Source organism: Protopterus annectens, chromosome 6.part0, assembly GCF_019279795.1.
Source record: "Protopterus annectens isolate FY-2018-M chromosome 6.part0, PAN1.0, whole genome shotgun sequence".
NCBI classification, from domain to species: Eukaryota; Metazoa; Chordata; order Ceratodontiformes; family Protopteridae; genus Protopterus; species Protopterus annectens.
Window position 1 is genome coordinate 1,307,224,479 of NC_056737.1, and position 22,517 is coordinate 1,307,246,995.

The 22,517-nt window shown below is 40.8% G+C and overlaps 1 protein-coding gene across 2 annotated transcripts in view; it reads right to left on the bottom strand.

Moving 5' to 3' along the window:
* MMADHC (metabolism of cobalamin associated D) overlaps positions 1 to 22,517 on the bottom strand; it is a 287,294-nt gene that overhangs the window by 262,757 nt on the left and 2,020 nt on the right. Inside the window, exons 1-2 of one of the 2 annotated variants that reach the window (XM_044074877.1) lie at positions 21,529 to 21,579; positions 21,293 to 21,337 (exon numbers count right to left, since the gene is read on the bottom strand). In XM_044074877.1, the coding sequence (XP_043930812.1) occupies positions 21,293 to 21,304 (12 nt within the window). In that variant the 5' untranslated portion in view covers positions 21,305 to 21,337; positions 21,529 to 21,579. Of the gene's footprint in view, positions 1 to 21,292; positions 21,338 to 21,528; positions 21,580 to 22,517 lie in introns of those variants that run through there. The other variant, XM_044074878.1, reaches the window with a different exon arrangement.

Here is a 22,517-nt window from a genome sequence, read left to right on the forward strand (position 1 = left end):
TATGGGGCGATAGTTTCCAGGATCCGTTGAGGCACCACCTTTATGGAGAGGGACCACTGTTGCTGTACGCCACTCTTTGGGCACATATCCTGTAGTAAGGCTGAGATTGAACAGTAGTTTTATGTTTGGGTTTAGCTCTTCTTGGAGTTCATGTAGGACGCAGCCCGGGACACCATCTGGTCCCATTGATGCTGTGTTTTTTGCTTTGGAGAGGGCGGCTCTTACCTGAGCATCTGAGATGTCAGGGGGGCAGCACTCTGCTGGGATAGATATTTGCCCTTTTGGTGGGGGGGGAGTTTGCGCTGAACCTGTCAGCTAGGATGTTGGCAATGTCTGTGGGTTCAGTGTATTTTTTGTTATTTTGGACTAATTCTGAGCATATCTGGGAATTACCACCCAGGTTCCTAACATAACTAAAGAAAGCCTTGTGATTATCCTTAGTGTCCTGTGCAATTTTCCTCTCGAAGCTGGCCTTAGGCAATTTTAGGAGTGCCCGTAGTTTTTTGTTAATACTGATCAGTGATGCCTTCCCTTTTTGGGATTTTGCTCCATCATTTAGTAGCTTCCTCCTTCTATTGTATAGTTTGTTTATGGCTGGGGTCCACCAGACAGGACGTCTGCCTTTGGAGGATTGGGTCTTGGTTTTATTTGGGATCGCATGATCCATGCATTTCTGAAGGTGTTCACAGAATGTGTTTATAAAGGATTCTGCGGTCTGGGCTGTATTTTCCACAGGCCCGGGGGCTTTGAAGGATTCCACCTCGGTTTTGAGGAGTGTGAAATTTGCTTTAGAGAAGTTTTTCACTGTGGTTTTCTGGGCAGGGGATGGGGTCAGGATGTGAATATCCAGTGAGATTAGTTTATGGTCTGATCTTACCAGGGAGGGATACACTTCTGGAGTCCCCATGTTGGTGATGATCAGGTCCAGTATGTTTTCCCCTCTTGTGGGAGTGGTAACAAGTTGTTCCATAGCATTTGAGTTTATAAATTCTAGGAACCTTTGGGTTAGGGTGTTTGAGCTAGAGTAATGCTCCCAGTCTATGTTTGGGTAGTTGAAGTCGCCCAATATAATGGTGTTTGGAGAGACCTTCATATTTTCCAGTGTTCTCAGGAAGGCCGAGTGGGGTTCCTGGGTTTTGGAGGGTGGTCTGTAGCAGGCTATAAACTGAAAGGCAGTTTTACCCACTGTTAGTTGTACATGGATAAGTCTCTGATGCTTCGTCCTTTGCCACCAACCTGGAGGTGTGGGTATCTTTGATGAATATCGATACTCCCCCTCCTTCTGTGGTTCGGTCCACGTTTTGGGGCTGAAAAGCATGGTATGAGGTATAACCTGGTAGTGCTGGGGTGCTTTCGGGAGCCCTGAACCAGGTTTCTGTTACTGCACAGATATCGATGTTCTCCATGCTAAGGAGAGTTTCGAGTGCCTGCATCTTGAGGTTTAGACTTCTGGCGTCGAGTAGCATTACTCTTAGTTTCTTATCCCTTGTGATACCTATGGAGGTGGGTTTTTCTTTTGAGCCTTGCCTAAAAAAGGCACTATGGGGGTAGCAAGAGCCTTTGCCAATATCCGGAAGCCCAGGGGTGACAGGTGCAAGTCGTCCCTTGTGACGCATCGTGGCTTGTCGAGCATATCATCCCAAGCTGACAGGCATTGGATCCCCTTTGAAATTGTTGAAATTGATCATCTTGTCTTCATATTGTGGCATCATTCTTGGTGAGGGTAAGATTCTACTCAAGGTCAGGGTCATACCGACCTGGGCTGCATGCTCAGAGAGCTCCTTTATGTCTCTTTTCATGTAGTCCAGGGATGTACGTCTCAGGTCATTCACACCAGCATGGACAATGACAGAGTCATATTTGTACTTGCCTTGGGAGTGACCCGAGTGCTTGTGTTATGTGGCGGATCCTAGCGCCCGACAGGCTGCTCACCGTGACCCTCTCCTTGTTCAGCCTGGTGAGCGGGACGTCAGTGTGCCTGACGATAGAGTCACCTATTACAAGTGTATCAGGTGTGTTGTTTAGTCTTAAGGGCTGTGACTGTTCGGCACACTGGCTTTGTGAGATATGTGTTGCATGTGTTTTGTTTTGGGGTAGCGGTTGCTTGGGTGTCTGCTCTGGAAGTCTCTGCTGCTTAGGCAGATCTTTATTTAGAGCCTCCGAGTATGTTTTTGTGTGATTATGTGTTTGGTTTGCTGTCTGGTAGGTCTATGTAAGACTGGAATTTTAGTGAGTGTGGTTTCCTTCTCCTCCTGACTGGTTATGCCAGTACTGAGTTGAGAGAGCTTAGCCTCCAGTTTGGCTATATGGTTGCATCTCTCACATGTGTTGGAATTTGTTGGGAGGAGGAGAGGGTTGTCTGTGTACATGAGGCAGTTGTAACATTGCCTCAAGATTCCCAGATTCACCAGCTGGACCGGAGAGGAGATTGACAACTGACCTTTGGACATGCTGGAATAATATTGGGAATTCCTTAATAATTGAAAACAAGGGCCTGTGGTGAGTGAGGGTGTAGTGCTTTTAATTTTTAGTGCTGACTTATATAATTGCTTTAGTGAGCAAGTGCCAGGTAACTTAAGTGCAATGTGTTACAGGTAACTTAAATGCAAAAATGACAAACAGTAACTTTCTTTAAAGTGAAACAAGGAAATAAGTACAGTAAGCAATACAGATATCACTAGTGATCCACAGAAGCGCTGAGAAGCCGCGTATTAGGTGGAATTAGCGTTCCAGGGAAATAACAAGCAAACAAACAACAAGCATATAAACAAAGCTAGATTCAGCAGGCCTGGATCTAGTCTATGCTACAGCAAACAAGGTGTACCAATTTCAGTAAGATACAGTTCAAATATTCGGGCACTATAACCTTTAACCAGAAATTCCCAGCTCATAAGGGCACAGTCCAGCCTCTTCTCCCACAAGAGTGCAGACCACAAACCTTCTTAATGTAAAATAACTGGCCTGAAGCCCAAGTGCTTAAACCAGAACTAATACACTTTAAGAATAACAGACACTGGGCTCTCAATCAGCAGTTCCCAACTTGGAAGGATGAAAGCTACCTGTCCTGCCACCACAGTGCTTGCCACAAACCTTCCTAATGTAAAACAACTGGTCTGAAGCCCAAGTGCTTAATCCAAAAGACTTAGAATGATAGCTGCACTTTAATCAAGTTACTACCAAGTAGTAATAAATACAATTGAATACTTTAGAGAATGCCTGGATTAATGCTCAAGTTACACAAACAAAGCTAGATCCAGCAGGCCCGAATCAAGTCTATGCCACAGCAAACAAGGCGCACCAACTTCAATAAGAAGCAGTTCAGATGTGCATGCACTATGAGCCTTTAACCAGAAATTCCCAGCTCAGAAGGGCAGAGTCCAACCTCTCCTCCCACAAGAGTGCAGACCACGAACCCTCTTAATGTAAAATAACTGGCCTGAAAGCCCAAGTGCTTAAACCAGAATTAATACACTTTTAGAATAACAGACATTGAGCCCTCAGTCAGCAGTTCCCAACCTAGAAGGATGTAAGCTACCTGTTCTGCCACTACAGTGCAGACCACAAACCCTCTCAGGTGCAAAACAACTGGTCCGAAGCCCAAGTGTTTAAACCAAAAGGCTTAGAATGAGTTACACCAAGCAGTAATAAATACAATTGAGTACTTTTAAGATGATGCAAAAGTAAAATAAAATAGGTAGAAACACAAGTACAGTAAAAGCAGATGAATTTTTTTTTTTCTGAACAAGTGCTGAGATCAAAGAAACAGATTTGAGTGCTGAAACTAGAAAACTGGCTAGTTATAAAAACTAAGCTAGAAGGCTTCCCTCCAACACAGAAGGGCTTGGGGGCTCAGAAGCCTACAAATAGTCTATACCACTTAACAGGAAAGGCAGGAAACAAGCTTAATTTTTTTTTTCTGTTTCCCAGATGCTCTCTTTGTACACAGTAGGAGTGCCTGAAATCAGAATATGACCTCACTGCACTCAGTTGAGTGAGCAAATGAGATGGGCCCAGAAGGAGTATCCAAACACAAATTTACAAGAGGGGCGGGCAGTTTCAAGGCCCCTAAGATTAACACCAAAACAAAAGCAGGGAGGGTGGGTGAGACTAACCTGAAGAGCAGGGTCAAAACTTCCAGTTCAGTTAATATTCCTGCAACACAGTTAAAATCAATTTAAATACTGTATTTTTTTTTAAAAAAAGGTGCAGATAAAGGTACTTAAATTCTCTTATATGTCCAGTTGAATACAGCAAGTTCTTAGCCGGCCAAAGCTGAGGTTTTTAAGCAGAAAATATTTCACACTGTACCACTTAAATAGGCAAGGACAGGAAATCAAAGAATGTGGCTACCCCCACACCTGTAATTACTAGCAAATAACAAAATTCAGCAAACACTGACTAACTTCCAGTTCAGTTAATATTCCTGCAACACAGTATATATATATATATATATATATATATATATATATATATATATATATACATACACATATATATATATATATATATATATATATATATATATATATATACACACACACACACACACACACACACACACACATTATATTATATATATATATATATATATATATATATATATATATATATATATATATATATACACACACACATTATATTATATATCACACACACATTATATTATATATATATATATATATATATATATATATATATATATACATACATACACACACACACACACACACATTATATAATGTGTGCGTATGAATGCATGTATGTATGGATGTGTGTGTGTCTATGTCTACATATGCAGATCGCAGATCCATTTTATATGTATACAGAGTTTACATACATATATCTGTCTACTTCAGTAGACTGAACTTTCACTTACCCGACTTTTAAAACATGAGATGAAAAGGCTGACATCACCAAAACACAGACTTTCCACTCCGGATAAGTAACCGCTCTTCCAACCTGAGCAAGAAATTAAAACCGAAACAAACTACACACACCCATCTGGGGGGCTTCACTACCCCCACCCATAACTAAATATACCAACTCAGAGATCGCACTACCGTGGGGGTAAAGGGCAAAGTTCAACATGGTGGGCGAGCAGTTACTTACCTGGAGTGGAAAGTTGGTGTTTTGCTGTTGTCAGCCTTTTCGCCTCTGCATTTTAAAAGTCGGCTAAGTGAAAGTTCTGTCTACTGAAATAAGACAGATAAATATATTATAATGTGTATGTGTGTATGTATACACACACACAGACATGATTTTTCGTAGGGTTAAATAGATATTCGTAGGTTAGTACTAAGCTAACTGCCCTTGCGAGCCATTTTAAGCTTAGCCAATTATCCAATGTGAGACTCGAACCCTGCACCTTGTGTTTGTAAGGCAAACACCTTAACCATTAGGCCACCCTCCCAACCCTGATATAAATTCCCACTGCCAGTCTTGAACCCAGGACCTTGGTAACACTAGTCTGTATGACTTATCACTAAGCCATGAGAAAGCGTGAGACAGACTCTGCGCCTCTGTGTGTGTTGTGTTGCTGTGTATGTATGTCTGTGCATTGACTAGACAATCATCTTTATATATGTGAGTGAATGAGAGTGAGTGCATATACATCTGAGAATACATTTGTGTTTCTATCTATATATGTATATATCTACACACAAACAAACGAACAAACACACACACTGGATATAAAAAGTGTACACACCCCTGTTAAAATGCCAGTTTTTTGTTATATAAACAAAACTGTTAGGGGAATAAATATAAAAAATAAAAAAAGGGAATAAATATAAAAAATAAAAAATGTACAATAAGCTGGCCGCATAATTGTGCACACTCTTAAACTAATACTTTGTTGAAGCACCTTTTGATTTAATTACAGCATTGTTTTGGGTATACACCTGTCATCAATTAGAGACTCCAATTAACCTCAACCTCAGCTGTCCTAATAGGCTTTTCCTGATATTTACTCAGTTGCCTTCTACAACAAAAGCCATGGTTAGGAGAGAGCTTACAAGGCATCAAATGGATCTCTTTGTTAAAAGGTATCAGTCAGGAGAAGGGTACAAAAAATTTCCAGTGAAGACAGTCATCAAAAAGTGGAGAAAATATGGGACAACAGTGATGTTACAAAGAACTGGACATCCCTCCAAAACTGATAAAAAGACAAGATGAAAACTGGTCAGGGAGGCTGCCAAGGGATCTACAGCAACACTGAAGGAGCTGCAAGAATTTCTGGCAAGTTCTGGTTGTGTACTACATGCGACAACAATCTCCCGTACTCTCCATATGTCTGGGCTATGGGGTAGGGTTACAAGACAGAAGCCTTTTCTTACACAGAAAAACATCCAGGCCTGGCTGAAATTTGCAAAACAATACATCAAGTCCCCAAAAGCATGTGAGAAAATGTGTTATGGTCTAATGAGACCAAGGTTGAACTTTTGGCCACAATTCCAAAAGGTACTTTTGGTGCAAAAAAATTTTGAATCACCAAAAGGACACCATCCCCATGGTGAAGGATGGTAGTGACAGTATCATGCTCTGGGGTTGCTTTTCTTTAGCTGGAACTGGGGCTTTAGTCAAGGTGGAGGGAATTATGAACAGTTCCAAATACCAGTCACGTTTGGCCCAAAACCTTCAGGGGTGAGAAAGAAAGCTGAAGATGAAGAGTAATTTCACCTTTCAACACGACAATGACCCCAAGCATACATCCAAAATCAACAAAAGAATGGCTTCACGAGAAGAAAATTAAAGTTTTGGAATGTCCCAGCCAGAGTCCAGATCTAAATCCAACAGAAAATCTGAGGGGTTCCTTGAGGAGGGCTGTGCACAAGAGATGCCCTCGCAATCTGAGAGATTTGGAGCGCTTTTGCAAGGAAGAGTGGGCAAATATTGCAAGTCAAGATGTGCCATGCCAATGCTGTAATTAAATCAAAAAGGTGCTTCAACAAAGTATTAGTTTAAGGGTGTGCAAACTTATGCAACCAGCTTATTGTACGTTTTTTATATTTTTTCCCCTAACAGATTTTTTGTTTTTCAATTGAATTGTACAGGTTATAGGTCACATTAAAGGTGGGAAAAGTTTTGAAATTATTTATTTTGGTCTTATTTTTTATATCACAAAAACCTGGCATTTTAAAGGGGTGTGTACACTTTTTATATCCAGTGTACCTCTCTAATGGACACAGGCTGCCTGTAAATGGTTCATCTCCCAGGACCCTGCTTGTAAATGCTTCAACTCCCAAGCCTCTGCAAAGGGTACCAGAACTTGTCAGGGATTTGGGAAGCATGGCTAGGCTTAAAAAGGCCCTTGTAGTAGTTAGCCTAGTAAACACCCATGAACCTTAAAGAAGCTAGGCAAAAATCAGATGGGGAGAAAAAATAGGGAAAGAGAAAAAGAAAAATTCAGGAGAAACTACCAAGGCAAAGACCCAATTAGCACTAAACCACACAGGACTAAAAGGAATGCTAGAGAACATTACATTACAAGTTTACAGGGAGGGATATGGGAAAGTGAGGAGTGAGGGAAAAGGATGGGAAGAACAAAGAATCATGACAGAAGAGGAATGGCACAAACTAGGCAAATCCCCCAGGAAGACCCAGGAGGAGAGAGAACACCTATTAAGGAGAGGAATGGTAAAAGTATGGAGAAGAGTAAAAGGAGGGTGAAGACAAATACAGAATGGTAGAGACCACTAAGGGAAAGAAGAAATGGTTAAAAAGTGGATGCGGTGGAAAAGGAGAAGTGGACTACTTTACAAAGAAATTGGACATGAAAGAGGAGAGAAATGACAGAGACCCAAAGAAAGCTGGGAGAAGAAATAAAGGAGGATGGAATGCCACAGATGAGGAATGGGAAGCGGTACGGATGCTGGCTCGCACCACAAAATCCTAAACAGGAGCTGGAATACACAGATGAAATTACACAGGTGGTATTCAACACTCTTAAGAAATAAATATAAATAAGCAGAAAGGGTGGCAGACGGAGATGTGGCACAGATAAGGCAGGACTTCTACTCATGTTCTCACGAGTACAAATGGGCAAATAAATATGGGAGGAGGTGGAAGAATGGGAAAGAACATTCCAAAACAAATGTATTCCAAACTATACATTTAAAGACTAGACACAAACCAGGAAAATTTGGAAAGAAAATAAGGCAACAGCTGTTAGCCATGGGCAGAGGAGTAAAATCTGGAATTACCAACAACTGCACAGGTGGAACAGACACACAATCATTGGGCCCAAAAAACAATGTCAACACCCTGGGGAAAATAATATAAAAATTAAAAGAAAGAAAGGGGCACTGAAAAAATGGCAACAAATAGGAGATAAATACGGCATTAGAACATCATTAGATACAGATAATAAGTCAGATATCAGTAGTGGAGGTAAACACACGGCCAAGGAATGGGTCTCAACCTAGAAGTCAGAGATATACATAGAAGAGAATGGAAAATTCACAGAAAAGGAAAGACTGCACAGGAGGGCAGAGAGACAGGAAAGCATAACCACTAAAGTTAGAGGGGGGGGGGGGAGACCAACACAACTGAAAAACATAGAAATGTGCGCCAGTACCCTGAAAGGAGAAAGCAGTGTGTACTTACAATAGTGTATGATTGTATGTCGTGTAATCAAATTAAATAAAAATACACAAAAAAAATTACTGTCAAGTGTATCCTGGAAGGGAAGAAGAATGAAACAATATGAAAACATCCACCAATACACTAAGGTTGAAAAATATACAATACATACAGTGTTGTAAAAATGATATTACAAAAACAAAAACACATTCCTGTATGTCCGTAATTCAGAGTAGCCTTAATCTGTGTATGAACAGTAAGCAAGGCTTGTTTTTAAATATTTCCATGATACTACTCACAATTACTAGACGACAGCCAGATTAAGTCAGATTAAACAGCAAGAAATACATGTCCAGGATATTAACTTCTACTTACTACTGTATGTGTAATGCTGCCAGAACTGAAGGGTAAATGTACCACTAGCATGAGGGGTCTTCGCAGAAAACAGAAACAAAGCTTTCCAACTGTACTTTCCTATTCATAGGTTGGTACTAGGCTATCGGCCCTAGGGCCTATACAAGCCTAGCCATAACAATTCCCTGGCTATTTCTTCCCGCACTATTTACTTCCTTGGTCCCCTGTCTAGCAGGGTGACTGACGTGATCCCTGGGGTGAATTTCTTTCTCCAATCCAATTGTCAAGGTTCCTTTTGAAGAGGGCCGAGGAGGCGCACTGCTTGACATGTATGGGCAGTCTAGTCCAGAGTCTGGGGAGTCTCTGGGTCAATCAGGAACCTATCCCTCCAGCATGTTATGTTTATTGTGATGACAAGGTTTAGATCCCTGGAGTGTGTGGCTCTGAGGTATTGGGATTTCGTGTAGCATGTCCAACAGCTCTGTGTTTGACATGGCCTTGTATGTTACGCAGAGATATGCGGCAGAGTATAGCTGGAGTTTTTTAAGGCGGTCAGCACAGGGTATCTGCTTCAAGCCTGTAATTCTTTTAGTGAGGTATTTCTGTGGCCTTTCCAGTTGTTGCAGATGTCTCGAGAGGTACATACCAAATGGGATGTTGTATTCTATAACGGGTCAAATGAGGGATAAGTACAGTGGGACAATGACCTCCTTTTTTTCTGAATGAAAAGCCCTTAGTGATGAGGTGTGCCACACAGAAGGATTTCCTGACTGTTGTGGCAATGTGGTTACTGAAGGTGAGACCACTGTTCGCCTGTGTTCCTAAGTCTCTTATCACACGTTCGGTGTTTAGTATACTGCCACCTATGTGGTAATTCATGGGTACATGTTTTTTCCCAAAGGGGATAACTATACATTTCTTGGCATTGAGCTTGAGCCCATGGCTCTGGCATCAAGCATCTCTTTCTGCAAGGCCCTTTTGTAGAGTATCCACATCGTTTGGGGATTCAATAATGGCTCCCAGTTTGCAGTCCTTTGCAAATTTTGTTAGCCAGAGTCCCTTAGGGTTGGCCTGTACTTCAGAGAAGTAGATGCCAAACAAAAGCGGTCCCAGGACTGAACCCTGAGGTACTCCACTTGTCACTTGTCTGGAGCTGGATTTGGAGTCAGCTACTTTTACAGTATGGGTTCTGTCAAGTAAGCCAGTTGGCAACTCATCGAGTGACGTAGAGATTAATGCCCAGCTTAGTAAGTTTATCTATGATTCCAGAGTGGGGGATGGTGTCAAAGGCCTTGGCGAGGTCCAGATAAGCTGTGTGGACTGCCTTACCCTCCATCCACAACTCTGGAGATGGATTCGAAGAAGTCAATCGGCCCTTCACGAACCCAAACTGGGTGGGGTCCAGTGTTTGAAGGTTGCCAATATCTTTGTTTATAAGTCCCATGACAACACGTTCCATGGCCTTGCAGATCAGGCTCGTCAGATTGATAGGTTCATAGGTTTATACTAGGCTATCTGCCCTAAGGCATTTATAAGCCTAGCCCAAAGTTTTGTGGCTTACGCCACCCCTTATGTTAAAAAATACTGTGCCCATTAGTTTGTTGTGCCTCTGTCCAGCAGTGACACAGAGATGATTATCCACCGGTCAAGATTTCTCTTGAACAGAGCCAGCGAGGTGCTCTGCCTCACATGGACCGGGATTTTATTCCACAGCATAGGGAGTCTCTGGGTGACAAATCTATCCCTCCAGCATGTCCTATTTATATCCTTGCTAAGGTTTAAGTCGCTTGCTCTAGTGGATGTGGTAGATTTGGATTTTATGAGGTGGAGCATGTCCATTAATTCTGGGTTGGACATGGCCTTGTATGTCAGGCACAGGTCACCTCTGAGTAGGCGGTATGCGACTGAATAGAGCTGGAGTTTCTTCAGTCTGGCAGCATATGACAGACTTTGGAGTCCCTTTATCCTTTTGGTGAGGAACTTTTGGGGTCTCTCCAATTGCTGCAGGTGTCGGGTGAGATACATCCCGAATGGGGCATTGTACTCGATCATTGATCTGATAAGTGAAGAGTACAGGGGAACAATGACCTCACTTGATCTGGATGTGAATCCCTTCATGATCAGGTGGGCAATGTAGAAGGTCTTTCTAACCACTTTAGCAATGTGAGTGTCAAAAGAAAGGCCACTGTCAACCTGGGTCCCCAGGTCCCTGATAACCTCTTCTGTGCTTAATGGATTGCCACCTATATGGTAGCTTGGGGTTACCTTGTTTTTCCCGAAGGGTATGACTATACATTTTTTGGCATTTAACTTCAGGCCATGGCCACCTATATGGTAGCTTGGGGTTACCTTGTTTTTCCCGAAGGGTATGACTATACATTTTTTGGCATTTAACTTCAGGCCATGGCTCTGGCACCAGTTATCAGTTTCCGTGAGACCCCTCTGAAGGATATCTGTGTCCGATGTACTTTCCACTATGGCGCCCAGTTTGCAGTCATCTTAAACTGTCAGCCATAGTCCTCCTATATTTGCCTGTACTTCTGAGAAGTAGATGCCGAACAACAGGGGGCCAAGGACTGAGCCCTGTGGGACACCACTTGTGACCGGCTTGGAGTCTGACATGGCACCAGCAACTCTAACCCTGTGGGTTCTGTCCTTTAGCCAGTTTGCAACCCATCTTGTGACATATGTGTTTACGTTTAAGCTGGTAAGTTTCTCTATAATACCCGAGTGGGGTATTGTGTCGAAAGCTTTTGCAAGGTCAAGGTAGGCTGTATGGACTGCCTTTCCCTCATCAATGGCCTTGGAGACTGTTTCGAAGAAGTCGACCAAGTTTAAAAGGCATGATCTGCCCTTGACAAAGCCAAACTGGGTCGGGTCCAATGTCTGCAAGTCCCCTATGTCTTTGTTTATGAGCTCCATTATGATCCTCTCCATAGCTTTGCAGACCAGGCTTGTTAAGCTTATGGGGCGGTAATTACCAGGGTCCGTAGAGGCACCGCCTTTGTGGAGTGGGACCACAGTTGCCGTACGCCACTCCTTGGGCACGTATCCTGTGGTAAGGCTAAGATTAAACAGCTGCCTTATATGCGGGTTTAGTTCCTCGTTGAGTTAGTGTAGCACACAGCTGGGGACACCATCTGGTCCCATTGATGCTGTGTTTTTAGCTTTAGAGAGAGCAGCTTTCACCTGCGCATTTGAGATGTCTGGGAGGCTACACTCTGCTGGGATAGTTCTCTCTCCTTTTGGGGGAGGAGAGGGGGGTGAAGTTTGCACTGAACCTGTCTGCCAGTATGTTGGCAATGTCTGTGGGTTCAGTGATTTTTTATCATTTTGGACTAATTCTGCGCATATCTGGGAGTTTCCACCCAGGTTTCTAACATAGCTGAAGAAGGCCTTATGATTGTCTTTTGAAACTATTGCAATTTTTCTCTCAAAGTTGGCCTTGGATGATTTTATGAGTGCTCGTATTTTTTTTTACTAATAATGATCAAGGGTGTCTTCTCTTTTATGGATCTTGCTCTATCATGTAACATCTTTCTCCTCTTATTGTAAAGTTTGTTTATGGCTGGGGTCCACCAGACTGGACGTTTGCCCTTGGTGGAAAGAGTTTTGGTTTTATTAGGGATTGCCTGATCCATGCAGTCCTGGAGGTGTTCGTAGAAGGCATTTGTAAGGGCTTCCGCAGCTTGGATTGTGGTTTCCACTGGCTCGGGGGCCTTGAAGGATACCACACCAGTCTTGAGTAGTGTGAAGTTTGCTTTAGAGAAGTTCTTCACTGTGGTCTTTTTTGTTTGGGGTGGGGGCGGGATGTGGATTTCCAGTGAGATAAGTTTGTGATCTGATCTCACCAATGAGGGATATACTTCCGGTGTGGAGCATTTTGTCCCCATGTTTGTGATGATGAGATCTAGTATATTTTCTCCTCGTGGGAACAGTGACTAGTTGTTCCATGGCATTTGAATTTATGAACTCCAGGAACCTTTGGGCTAGAAAGTTGGGGCTTGAGTAATGTTCCCAGTCTATATTCGGGTAGTTGAAGTCACCCAATATAATGGTGTTTGGAGATACATTTATACCCTCCAGTGTCTTCAGGAAGGCTGTGTGGGGTTCCTGAGTTTGAGAGGGTGGCCTGTAGCATGCTACAAATTGTAGAGCAGTTTTTCCTATGGTTAATTGCACCTGGATGGTTTCCGATGCTTCGTGCGTTGCCACCAACCTGGAGGTGTGGGTATCCTTGATGAATATGGATACACCCCCTCCTTTTGTGGTGTGGTCCGGGTTTTGGGGCCGGAACGCATGATATGAAGTAAAACCTGATAGTGCCGGGGTGCTCTCAGGAGCCTTGAACCAGGTTTCAGTCACAGCACAGACATCGATGTTCTCCATACTGAGAAGGGCCTTGACTGTGTGCATTTTGAGATTTAGACTTCTGGCATTGAGCAGCATTACCCTTAGTTTCTTCCCATTTTTGTTTTCTAGGGTGGTAGGTTTAGAATTTGAGCCTTGCCTAAAAAAGGCACTATGGGGTGGCAAGAGCCTTAGCCAATATCCGGAATCCCAGGGGTGACAGGTGCAAGCTGTCCCTTGCGAAGCAGCATGGCTTGTCAAGCATGTCATCCCAGGCAGACAGACACTGGATCCCCTTTGAATGACACCAGAAATTAAGCCAATTGTTAAAGCTGATCATCTTGTCTCTATGTTGTGGCATCATTCTTGGTGAAGGAAGGATACTGCTCAGGGTCAGGGTCATACCTGCCTGGGCTACGTAATCAGAGAGCTCCTCTATGTCTCTTTTCATGTAGTCCAGGGAGGTACGTCTCAGGTCGTTCACACCAGCATGGACAATGACTGTGTCATATTTGTACTTACTGTGGAGTGACCCGAGTGCTTGTGTTATGTGGCAGATTCTAGCGCCCGATAGGCAGCTTACTGTGACCCTCTCCTTGTTCAGCCTAGTGAGTGGGACGTCAGTGTGTCTGACTATGGAGTCACCTATGACAAGTATGTTTGGTGTTGTATTTGGCCTTAAGGGCTGTGACTGCTTTGCACACTGATTTTGTGGTTTATGTGTTGCCTGTGGTGTGTCATGAGGTGGCAGTTGCTTGGATGTCTGCTTTGGAGGCCGCTGCTGTTTAGGTAAATTTTTGCTCAGAGCCTCCGAGTATGACTTTGTGTGTTTATGTGTTTGATTCATTGTTGTGATAGCTTTATGTGAGACTGGTTTTGTTGTGTGTGTAGCTGCCTTCTCCTCCTGTCTGGTCTTGCCAGTCCTGAGTTGAGAGAGCTCAGCCTCCAGTTTGGCTAAATAGCTGCATCTCTCGCAAGTATTTGTGTTATGTGGGAGGAGGAGAGGGTTGTCAGTGTACATGAGGCAATTGTAACATTGCCTCAATATTCCCAAATTCACCAACTGGACAGGAGAGGATGCCAGCATCTGGCCCTTCGACATGCTAGAGAAATTTAGAAGTTAGGGGTGCAACTGAATAAGAGAGGACTTAGTAAGGAAGTGGGTACTCCTGGGGGGTGGTTTGCTAGTGAGGGACTTTGTATAATACAGAAGTGCTAAACCTGAAAAGAAGATGCTTTTAAGACAAGTAAAAGCTTTTAGGAACAAGTGCTGCACTTTTTAGTTAAGGGATATACTGTTTAGATTACTAGTAGAGCAGTTCTAAGGGAAAACATGAAGAACAGACTTTATGGAGCCAGAAAAAGTTTAACCTTGTTAAACCAGCACTGCCCGATGCTGCTACTAAAGCGTGCTTGATAGCAAGGGCTGGAAAGAGACAGGAATTGACCCAAAACGGCCAATAAAACTACAGTTTCAAGTCAGTAACCACTCCCACGGGGGGCAGGGAAGCAGCTCAATGTTTTACACTGCCACTGATCAACAGAGAGACTTTCCTCTAGCCCAAGCAAAAATGGCCTCACAGAAACTTACAAAACAGTACAAGAACAGCAAGCCTGTAACTTGAACTTTTTTAAATCTCAGAAAAGTGGGAAAAAAGCAAGATTTTTTTTTTGTTTTTGGTTTTTCAGAGATAGCAGAGGTTCACAAGTAATATCAAGTTATAACAGTGCAGTAAATGACCCCACACAAGAGTGCTAGGTCAAAGACAGAAAATATGCAAGTTTTGAGAAAAAACGATTTTAAAATTAAGTGCAAACAGGAAATTCAGTAAACAGCTTTTGGTTGTGCTCTAAATACAGTTACTAATGCAGAAATCAAGTTTAACAAGCCAGAAAATGCTCAAACTAGGCAGCTATGCAGAAAAACTTATCAAATAAACAGAGGAAAAATACTTAAAATCTTAAAAACTTAAAATACTTAAAAATGATGGGGCAGTAGTTCCCGGGATCCAAGGTGGACCCCCCCTTGTAGAGTGGGATAACTGTAGCTGTGCGCCACTCAGTGGGTATGAAGCCTGAGGTGAGGGTATGATTAAACATGAAACTTAGGTGAGGTGCCAGTTCATTTTGTAGTTCATGTAGTACACAGCCCTGGTCATCTCGTCCCATGGATGCTGTGCGTTTTTTACCTGTGTGGCCATTATTACCGGAATTTGGCAATCTTCCGGTATTGAGATGTGCCATTTAGGGGATATGAGGGGGGTGAAGTTGGCACTGAATCGATCTGCCAGGATATTGGCAATATCCTTGGCATCAGTATATTTAATGCCATTATGTTGTAGCTCAGAGCAGATCCGAGCAATGCCATTTAGATTCTTGATATAGTTATAGAATGCCTTGTGGTTGTCTTTGGAATCTTTGACAATTTTATGTTTGTAACTAGCTTTGGAGGATTTTATAAGGGATCTCAGCTTCTTACTGAGGCTGGTAAGGGAATTTTTTGCATTGTGGGATTTTCCTCTTTTCTGCAACAGTTTCTTTCTTTTGTTGTAAAGTTTGTTTATGGCAGGGGGACCACCAGATTGGCTTCTTTTTTTTTTTTTTTTGGCGGAGAGCATCTTGGTTCTATTTGGGATGGCACGATTCATGCACAAGTGGATGTGCTCGTACAGTGCCTTAGTGTAGGACTCAGCAGTTGAACTTTCAGTTCCCGTCTGCATGGGTGTCATGAAGTTTGTCACTTCTGACTTGAGTAGCATGAGTTTTTTATTGAGGTTTCCTTACTGGGGAGTGAGGGTGGGATGTGGATGTTAAGGGGGATTAGCTTATGGTCTGACCTGACCAACAAGGGGGTGATCATAGGTGTGGAGCATCGATTTATCATGTTGGTAATTACCAGGTCTAGGATATTGGAGCCCCTGGTGGCACTATGGATTAGTTGATCCAGGACGCTGGAATTTATGAATTCCAAGAACCATTGGGCAGAGGTGTTGGTACACGAGTAGTTTTCCCAATTAATGGCAGGGTAGTTGAACTCACCCAGTATTAGGGTGCTTGGCTGTAACGTAATATTTTCCAGTATGTTTAGAAAGGTGTAGTGAGAATCTTGGGGCATGGTGGGTGATCTGTAGCAAGCTACAATTTGGATTGCAGTCTAACCTAGTGTTAGTTGCATCTGGAGAATTTCAGACGCATTGTGTTGGGCAACTAGTCTGGTGGTGTGAATATCCTTGGTGAATATGGACACTCCTCCACCTTTAGTGTTTCAATCCTGGTTTGGTGGCCGTAAAGTGTGGTAAGAGTTGTAGCCTAATATTGCAGAGGTGCACTCTGGAGCCTTGAACCAGGTCTCAAGTTACCACACAGATATCAATGTTCTCCATTTTTAGGAGTGCCTTGAGGGCATGCATTTTGAGGTTTAGACTTCTAGCATTGAGTAGCATTACCTTCAGATTTTGCATACTTGTACCAGTTACGGTGGTGTTTTTGTCCTTTGAACTTTGCCTAAAAGAGGCACTATAGGGGTGGCAAGAGCCTTAGCCAGTAAGTACTCAACTCATATGTAAATAATACGCTATCAGTCAAAAATTGCAACCCTTCTGACAAACTGCATACCGTTTTATAATTAAAACCATGTTTACTCAGGAGTACCTTCCCCCAACTTGTACAGTCATTTTGCTTCCCAATCTTTTGTACCTTATCGCTCCTCTTCATACTGCAGTAATTTCCTAAACTCTTATGCTTCCTCCTTCTCTCACATCACTAACTACAATTCTTCCTCTGTCCATTTATCTTCCTGCTCATTCCCATGATTTCTCCTTACACATCTCTCATCAATTTTTAAGCTGCATTACTGTCTGTAAATAACTACTAATCTCAAAAACACCCCATTTTGACATTTTCCCTGCAGCCATCATACTATAAATATATTAACTGTTATTGCATTTTACTTCTCTATTCAACAATTAGCAATTTTATGTTAATTTCTTTAATTATGTGTTAAAATACTATGTTCAAGAAATATTTAAAAATCATGTAAATAAGCTCACGTATAGATATTTTATCCTGCAATTATAAATGTGCATCATGTGCAACTTAAATGTGGAGATTTTCTCCCCATGCCTCTGCTAAAAACGGGATTTACCCAGACAAGACTCTTCCCGTCAATGACAACTAATTATTAAAATATAGCTAATCACAAGCAAAGTATGTTTACCTTCTTGCAAAGTATTAATTTGGTTTCTTGCCTTACAACTTATATAAAACATGTCCCTAGAAAAGTTACTCTGCAATAATGCAGACTTCATATTAAGTCTACCTTTCAGTGTTTTACACCAGTGTACTAAAAACTCAATTTGGCCTTTCCCAGCACCTGTGGCATAGTGCCACATTTCTCAATCTGAAGACATTAAAAATAGGAATAAAGGCTCTTGAAAATTAAAACATTTAGCCCCAAAAAATCTGGGCATCTAATTACCATAATATCTGAATACCAAATAGTAGACAAATCTTCCTGCTTCCAGAAGAAATGTGAACTAATACTCAAACTCATGTTTAAAAATGAGAGACACACACACAGTCTCTTTGATAATGTGCTTATAAAATATTTGGACTTTTCAAAATTCTACCACACAAGATAATTTATTTTGGGTTCTGAAAAAAAATTAAGATGTGTCCTTTAAAATATTAATGCCACTATTATGTTGTGCATGTAGTGTGTTTTTTGTGAACTAGACAGCTTTGAAAAATTACGAACGATGATGGGGATTCAGAAAACCGTGTGCAAGGATAAATCAAGCCTGAAAAAGCCATACATCCAAAAACAGGACATCATGTAGAGAGGTAAATCGGGGCTGAACAGTTGAGTGGTCTGCATAGTGTTCCCTCTCCCATTATCATCGTGCCAGCAATTCTCACAAAATGACAAAACACACAAACAACTAATTAGCATATACAAAATAAAACCTTGCCCTATAAATGCATTCTTTAAGCTATGTATAAGCTATGTACTGCACATTGAATAAGAGTTGCTCCCACTTCCAAATACGGCATACCACATATCCCTCATTTCTGAAATTCTGTATGTAAATTCCATTAATACAGGAGTATGGCCGATACAGTATTTATGGCTCCAAACATTTAGATGTCTGGATTTTTTACTTTGTTAACCAGGATACTTATCCTACTGGGCTATTTTGAGCTCAGTCTGGGGATACATGAAATTTCCAGTCAGATCAAAAATATAGCAGTTGCAGCATTACTGTAATAACTGTCAAACAGAACCTTCATTTTCAAACAATTACTATTGCACACATACCAGATCTGCAACACTATCATACTATTGCACACATACCAGATCTGCAACAGTATCATACATAATATACAATCTATAAACAATTACAATAAAACACATGTAGAACGTATGCCCAGATAAGCAATTTACACCACTGTTAATAAAACACATTGTTTGTTTGAATAAAACTTTAGTTAGGAGTGAAATTTAAGAAAGGGGATAACAGATATTCTATGTAGAGGGACAGTAGCCCAGATTTTAAGGGCAACCGTGAAGATGGTATGTAGTTTTCAGGAGAAGCCAGAAGGGTGGGGGTATGAGCAAGAATGCTAGTTCTTCTACTTAGTCAACTACACATTATTTTAAAGTTATGCAGCTTTCACACAGATTCCTTATCTAATTAAGGCAGAAACAGGCAAACAGAATATTTATTAATTTTACATTTGTTGACCGGGCTAGTCTAACTGGATATATGTCCATTTTCAGTAGAGGCCCAGGGAGAAAAGCTCCAAAGACAGATACATTATAACAAAATGTATGAGGTTGCAAATACAAAAAGTGTTTGTCAGGTGTTTGTCAGGTTACAATCAAGTTAGCATAGCAGTAGATACAAGCATTTTACAGTTTATTACAAGACAACTATTTACAATAATATGGGATAACATATTCACATGAGGTAGATTAAACTTAAAGGTTTACAATTACATAATAATGGTTGTATAAGAGTATTGATAACATGATGAATGAGATAGATGATGAATGAGATGAGAAGAATAAAAAGTTACATAGACACCACTGTATTTCAGGTTCCATCACAGAATAAATAATCAGGGTATCCATGAAATAGAGGAAACATATAATGGGGACAGAGTTCAATTTACTTACTTGACATAATTTTACAATACCTACTCCTAAATTAGATCATTCTGAGAAGAGTACTGACAAAACAGCTTTATGGATTTTTTGTTTTTACAATAAAGTGATCGTGCTTCAGGACACACAAAGTGCCAAACCCATACTTCTCAACCTCTTAGCAGTAAGCACAACAAATCTAGACCAGGTCAAAACAAATGGGGGGACAAGGGCCCCAAAATAAGGACATATTCTGATCTTATAAACTTAGAAAGTTGCTAGAATAAAAGATTCTGTTATAGTATGCATTATGTTATAGTATGCATTTTCTGAATGATGTGAAGTCAGAAATTCAAATGTCTATCACTATTAAATGATGTTAGTCTTCAATGATTTGCCAGAAAACCACAAATGTTATGTGGAACAAATCAAAAATATTTATTTTATTTTACATTTGTTGACTGGGAGTGTCCGACTCAGCTAGAAGCCCTTTTTCAGCAGAGGCCTAGGGAGAAAAGCTCCAAAATGTACAAACATTAACATAAGAAATGAGAGGAGATATTCAATAGGTTAAATTTACACACGACTGTTAACAAAATTAAAAACAACACTATAAAATGGTGGGAGATTGGCATAATGGTTAAGGTGCTTACCTTAGAAACACAAGGTGCACGGTTTGATTCTGACATGGGGTAATTGTCTAGGCTTAAAATGGCCCATAAGGGCATTTAGCCTAGTACATGAACCTAAGAATGATAACAGTGACTAATATTTTATACTTGTATTTAGTTTGCTAACTTAAGGTTCAGACAGGGAGTATAGCAAGAGCTTTAGAAGTTATATAAATAGTTTGATATGCAGAATATGGAAAAAGCTTAGATTCAGTAAGCAGAGTATGGTGAGGGCTTAGGAAGTTACATAAAAGCAGAGAATGTAAGTTGTGCATGTTATGTATTATGAATTAGGTAGACAGTAACATATAAGTAGGTAGTGGTCAGGGAGGATGCATACAATGACAGATCCAGTGTTCTTTAAAATAGTCTTTTGTGGCCAACTTAAATTGTCTGGGGCGAGTTAGGTTCCTTATTTCTAGTGGAAGTCTGTTCCATACAACAGTGGGATGATAGCTGCATAAGTTACATCCCAATGTCCTGGATTTAGATTTGCAAACATTTAATAATTCTTGGGTTGCACTTAAGAGATGACTGGTATGGGAATAGTAAGAGATGAGAGGTGATAGACCTAGGCAGAAATCAGGCTGATATAGAATTGAGTGCATGATTAGCAGCCGATATTGTAGAAGCAGGTGAAATATGAGTAAAAAACCTGGACATTTTGTAAAAATCTGGACAGCTAAGATGTGTGCCCAAACACCTTACAAATGGAATTACTGAAGAAAAAAATGTCAACATCGATGAGCGACACGGAAAACAATAACGGTTCGTTAATGCACACCACACGTACCAATCTGTCACCACAATTTATATTCAGTTATGCAGTTTTCATCATAATATCGTGCATTATAACTCTGACAAAAATATCAGTATTTTATACTGTGTTAAAAACTAGACACAACCTTCTAAATTGTGAAGTACAATATGCTGCACTGCTAGCCTTAAACCACTAACAAATAAGAAGCACGTGTATTTTAAACATAACATAATGCATGCAATTAAATAAAAGTAGAACGGGCTGTTAACTAAAAAAACAAGTCACTTTCCTAAAGGTGTCAACATCTCACAGGGCTCCACACATACAAAGATAATTATACTACCGCGCAAATAACTTCATCGCGTTTGATGCATTTTCAGTTTTATCACACCGTTACGTGTTTATTTTACAATAATAATAATAATAACTTACACTGGACATCATGTAGGGGCTTCCTTTAAAATGACCCACCTCCACCTAGTGGGGAAAAGAGAAAGCAAGAGAATGTCACCGAGACGGAACAAAAATCCCTCTTTCTAACCCAGATTATCCAAAATGTAAATTATTTAAACAATCTTTTGACAGCATGAAAGTCTAGCAAAATACCTAAATAGAAAGCTAAATCAACAAAAACCGTAAAACACACACAAAAAAGTACTAATACTCACGTTGCTTCTGTCTTCTGTTGCAGTGGGACGACAAAAACAGATACTCAATCCGGAAGTGAACAGGAACTAGAATATATCCTAACCGGTTCTTTCTTCCTTGTAAGTATTCTTCAGATACCGCCGTAAAAGCGAGTTTGAGTAGTTATGAACTTTTGTCCTAGCATGCATTTATCAGTGCATGTTCTTGACTTACATTGAAAGCAAACTGGTGGAAAAGTGGTTAATTTGAGCAGTGTAATGCCGCAGGAAAAATAAAGTTTGACTGCAGTTCTCATAATGCGTTGTACAATACTTATAGGGATTAAATGCGGGTTAGGGGATTGGGGTTAATAGAGTTTACCACAGTTTAATGTCAAAATGTGTGTGTGCGTTCATGAAATACTGTTATGGAGCAGCTACTGCAGTGCATTACGATTCATGTGACACTGCAGAGTATCTACTTTGTCTATAAAAGCAAACATTTAATAGGATGTTCTAGTTTTTGCTGTCCTTCTGTTGCAGTCCCACTCGTACATTCCCGAAAAGAATTGAAAATTTTGTGAGACAAAGGGAAAAACTCCGATTGCCTATATTTAGCTATGAGGTTTCACTGTAGTCCACTTTCGTTCCCTTTAAGTATATATCATTAACTAGTTCATTTCACCGTCAGTTTGTGCTTAGTAGGTACTTCTTAAGTAAGACAACATTTACAATAATATGGGATAACATATTCACATGAGGTAGATTAAACTTAAAGGTTTACAATTACATAATAATGGTTGTATAAGAGTATTGATAACATGATGAATGAGATAGATGATGAATGAGATGAGAAGAATAAAAAGTTACATAGACACCACTGTATTTCAGGTTCCATCACAGAATAAATAATCAGGGTATCCATGAAATAGAGGAAACATATAATGGGGACAGAGTTCAATTTACTTACTTGACATAATTTTACAATACCTACTCCTAAATTAGATCATTCTGAGAAGAGTACTGACAAA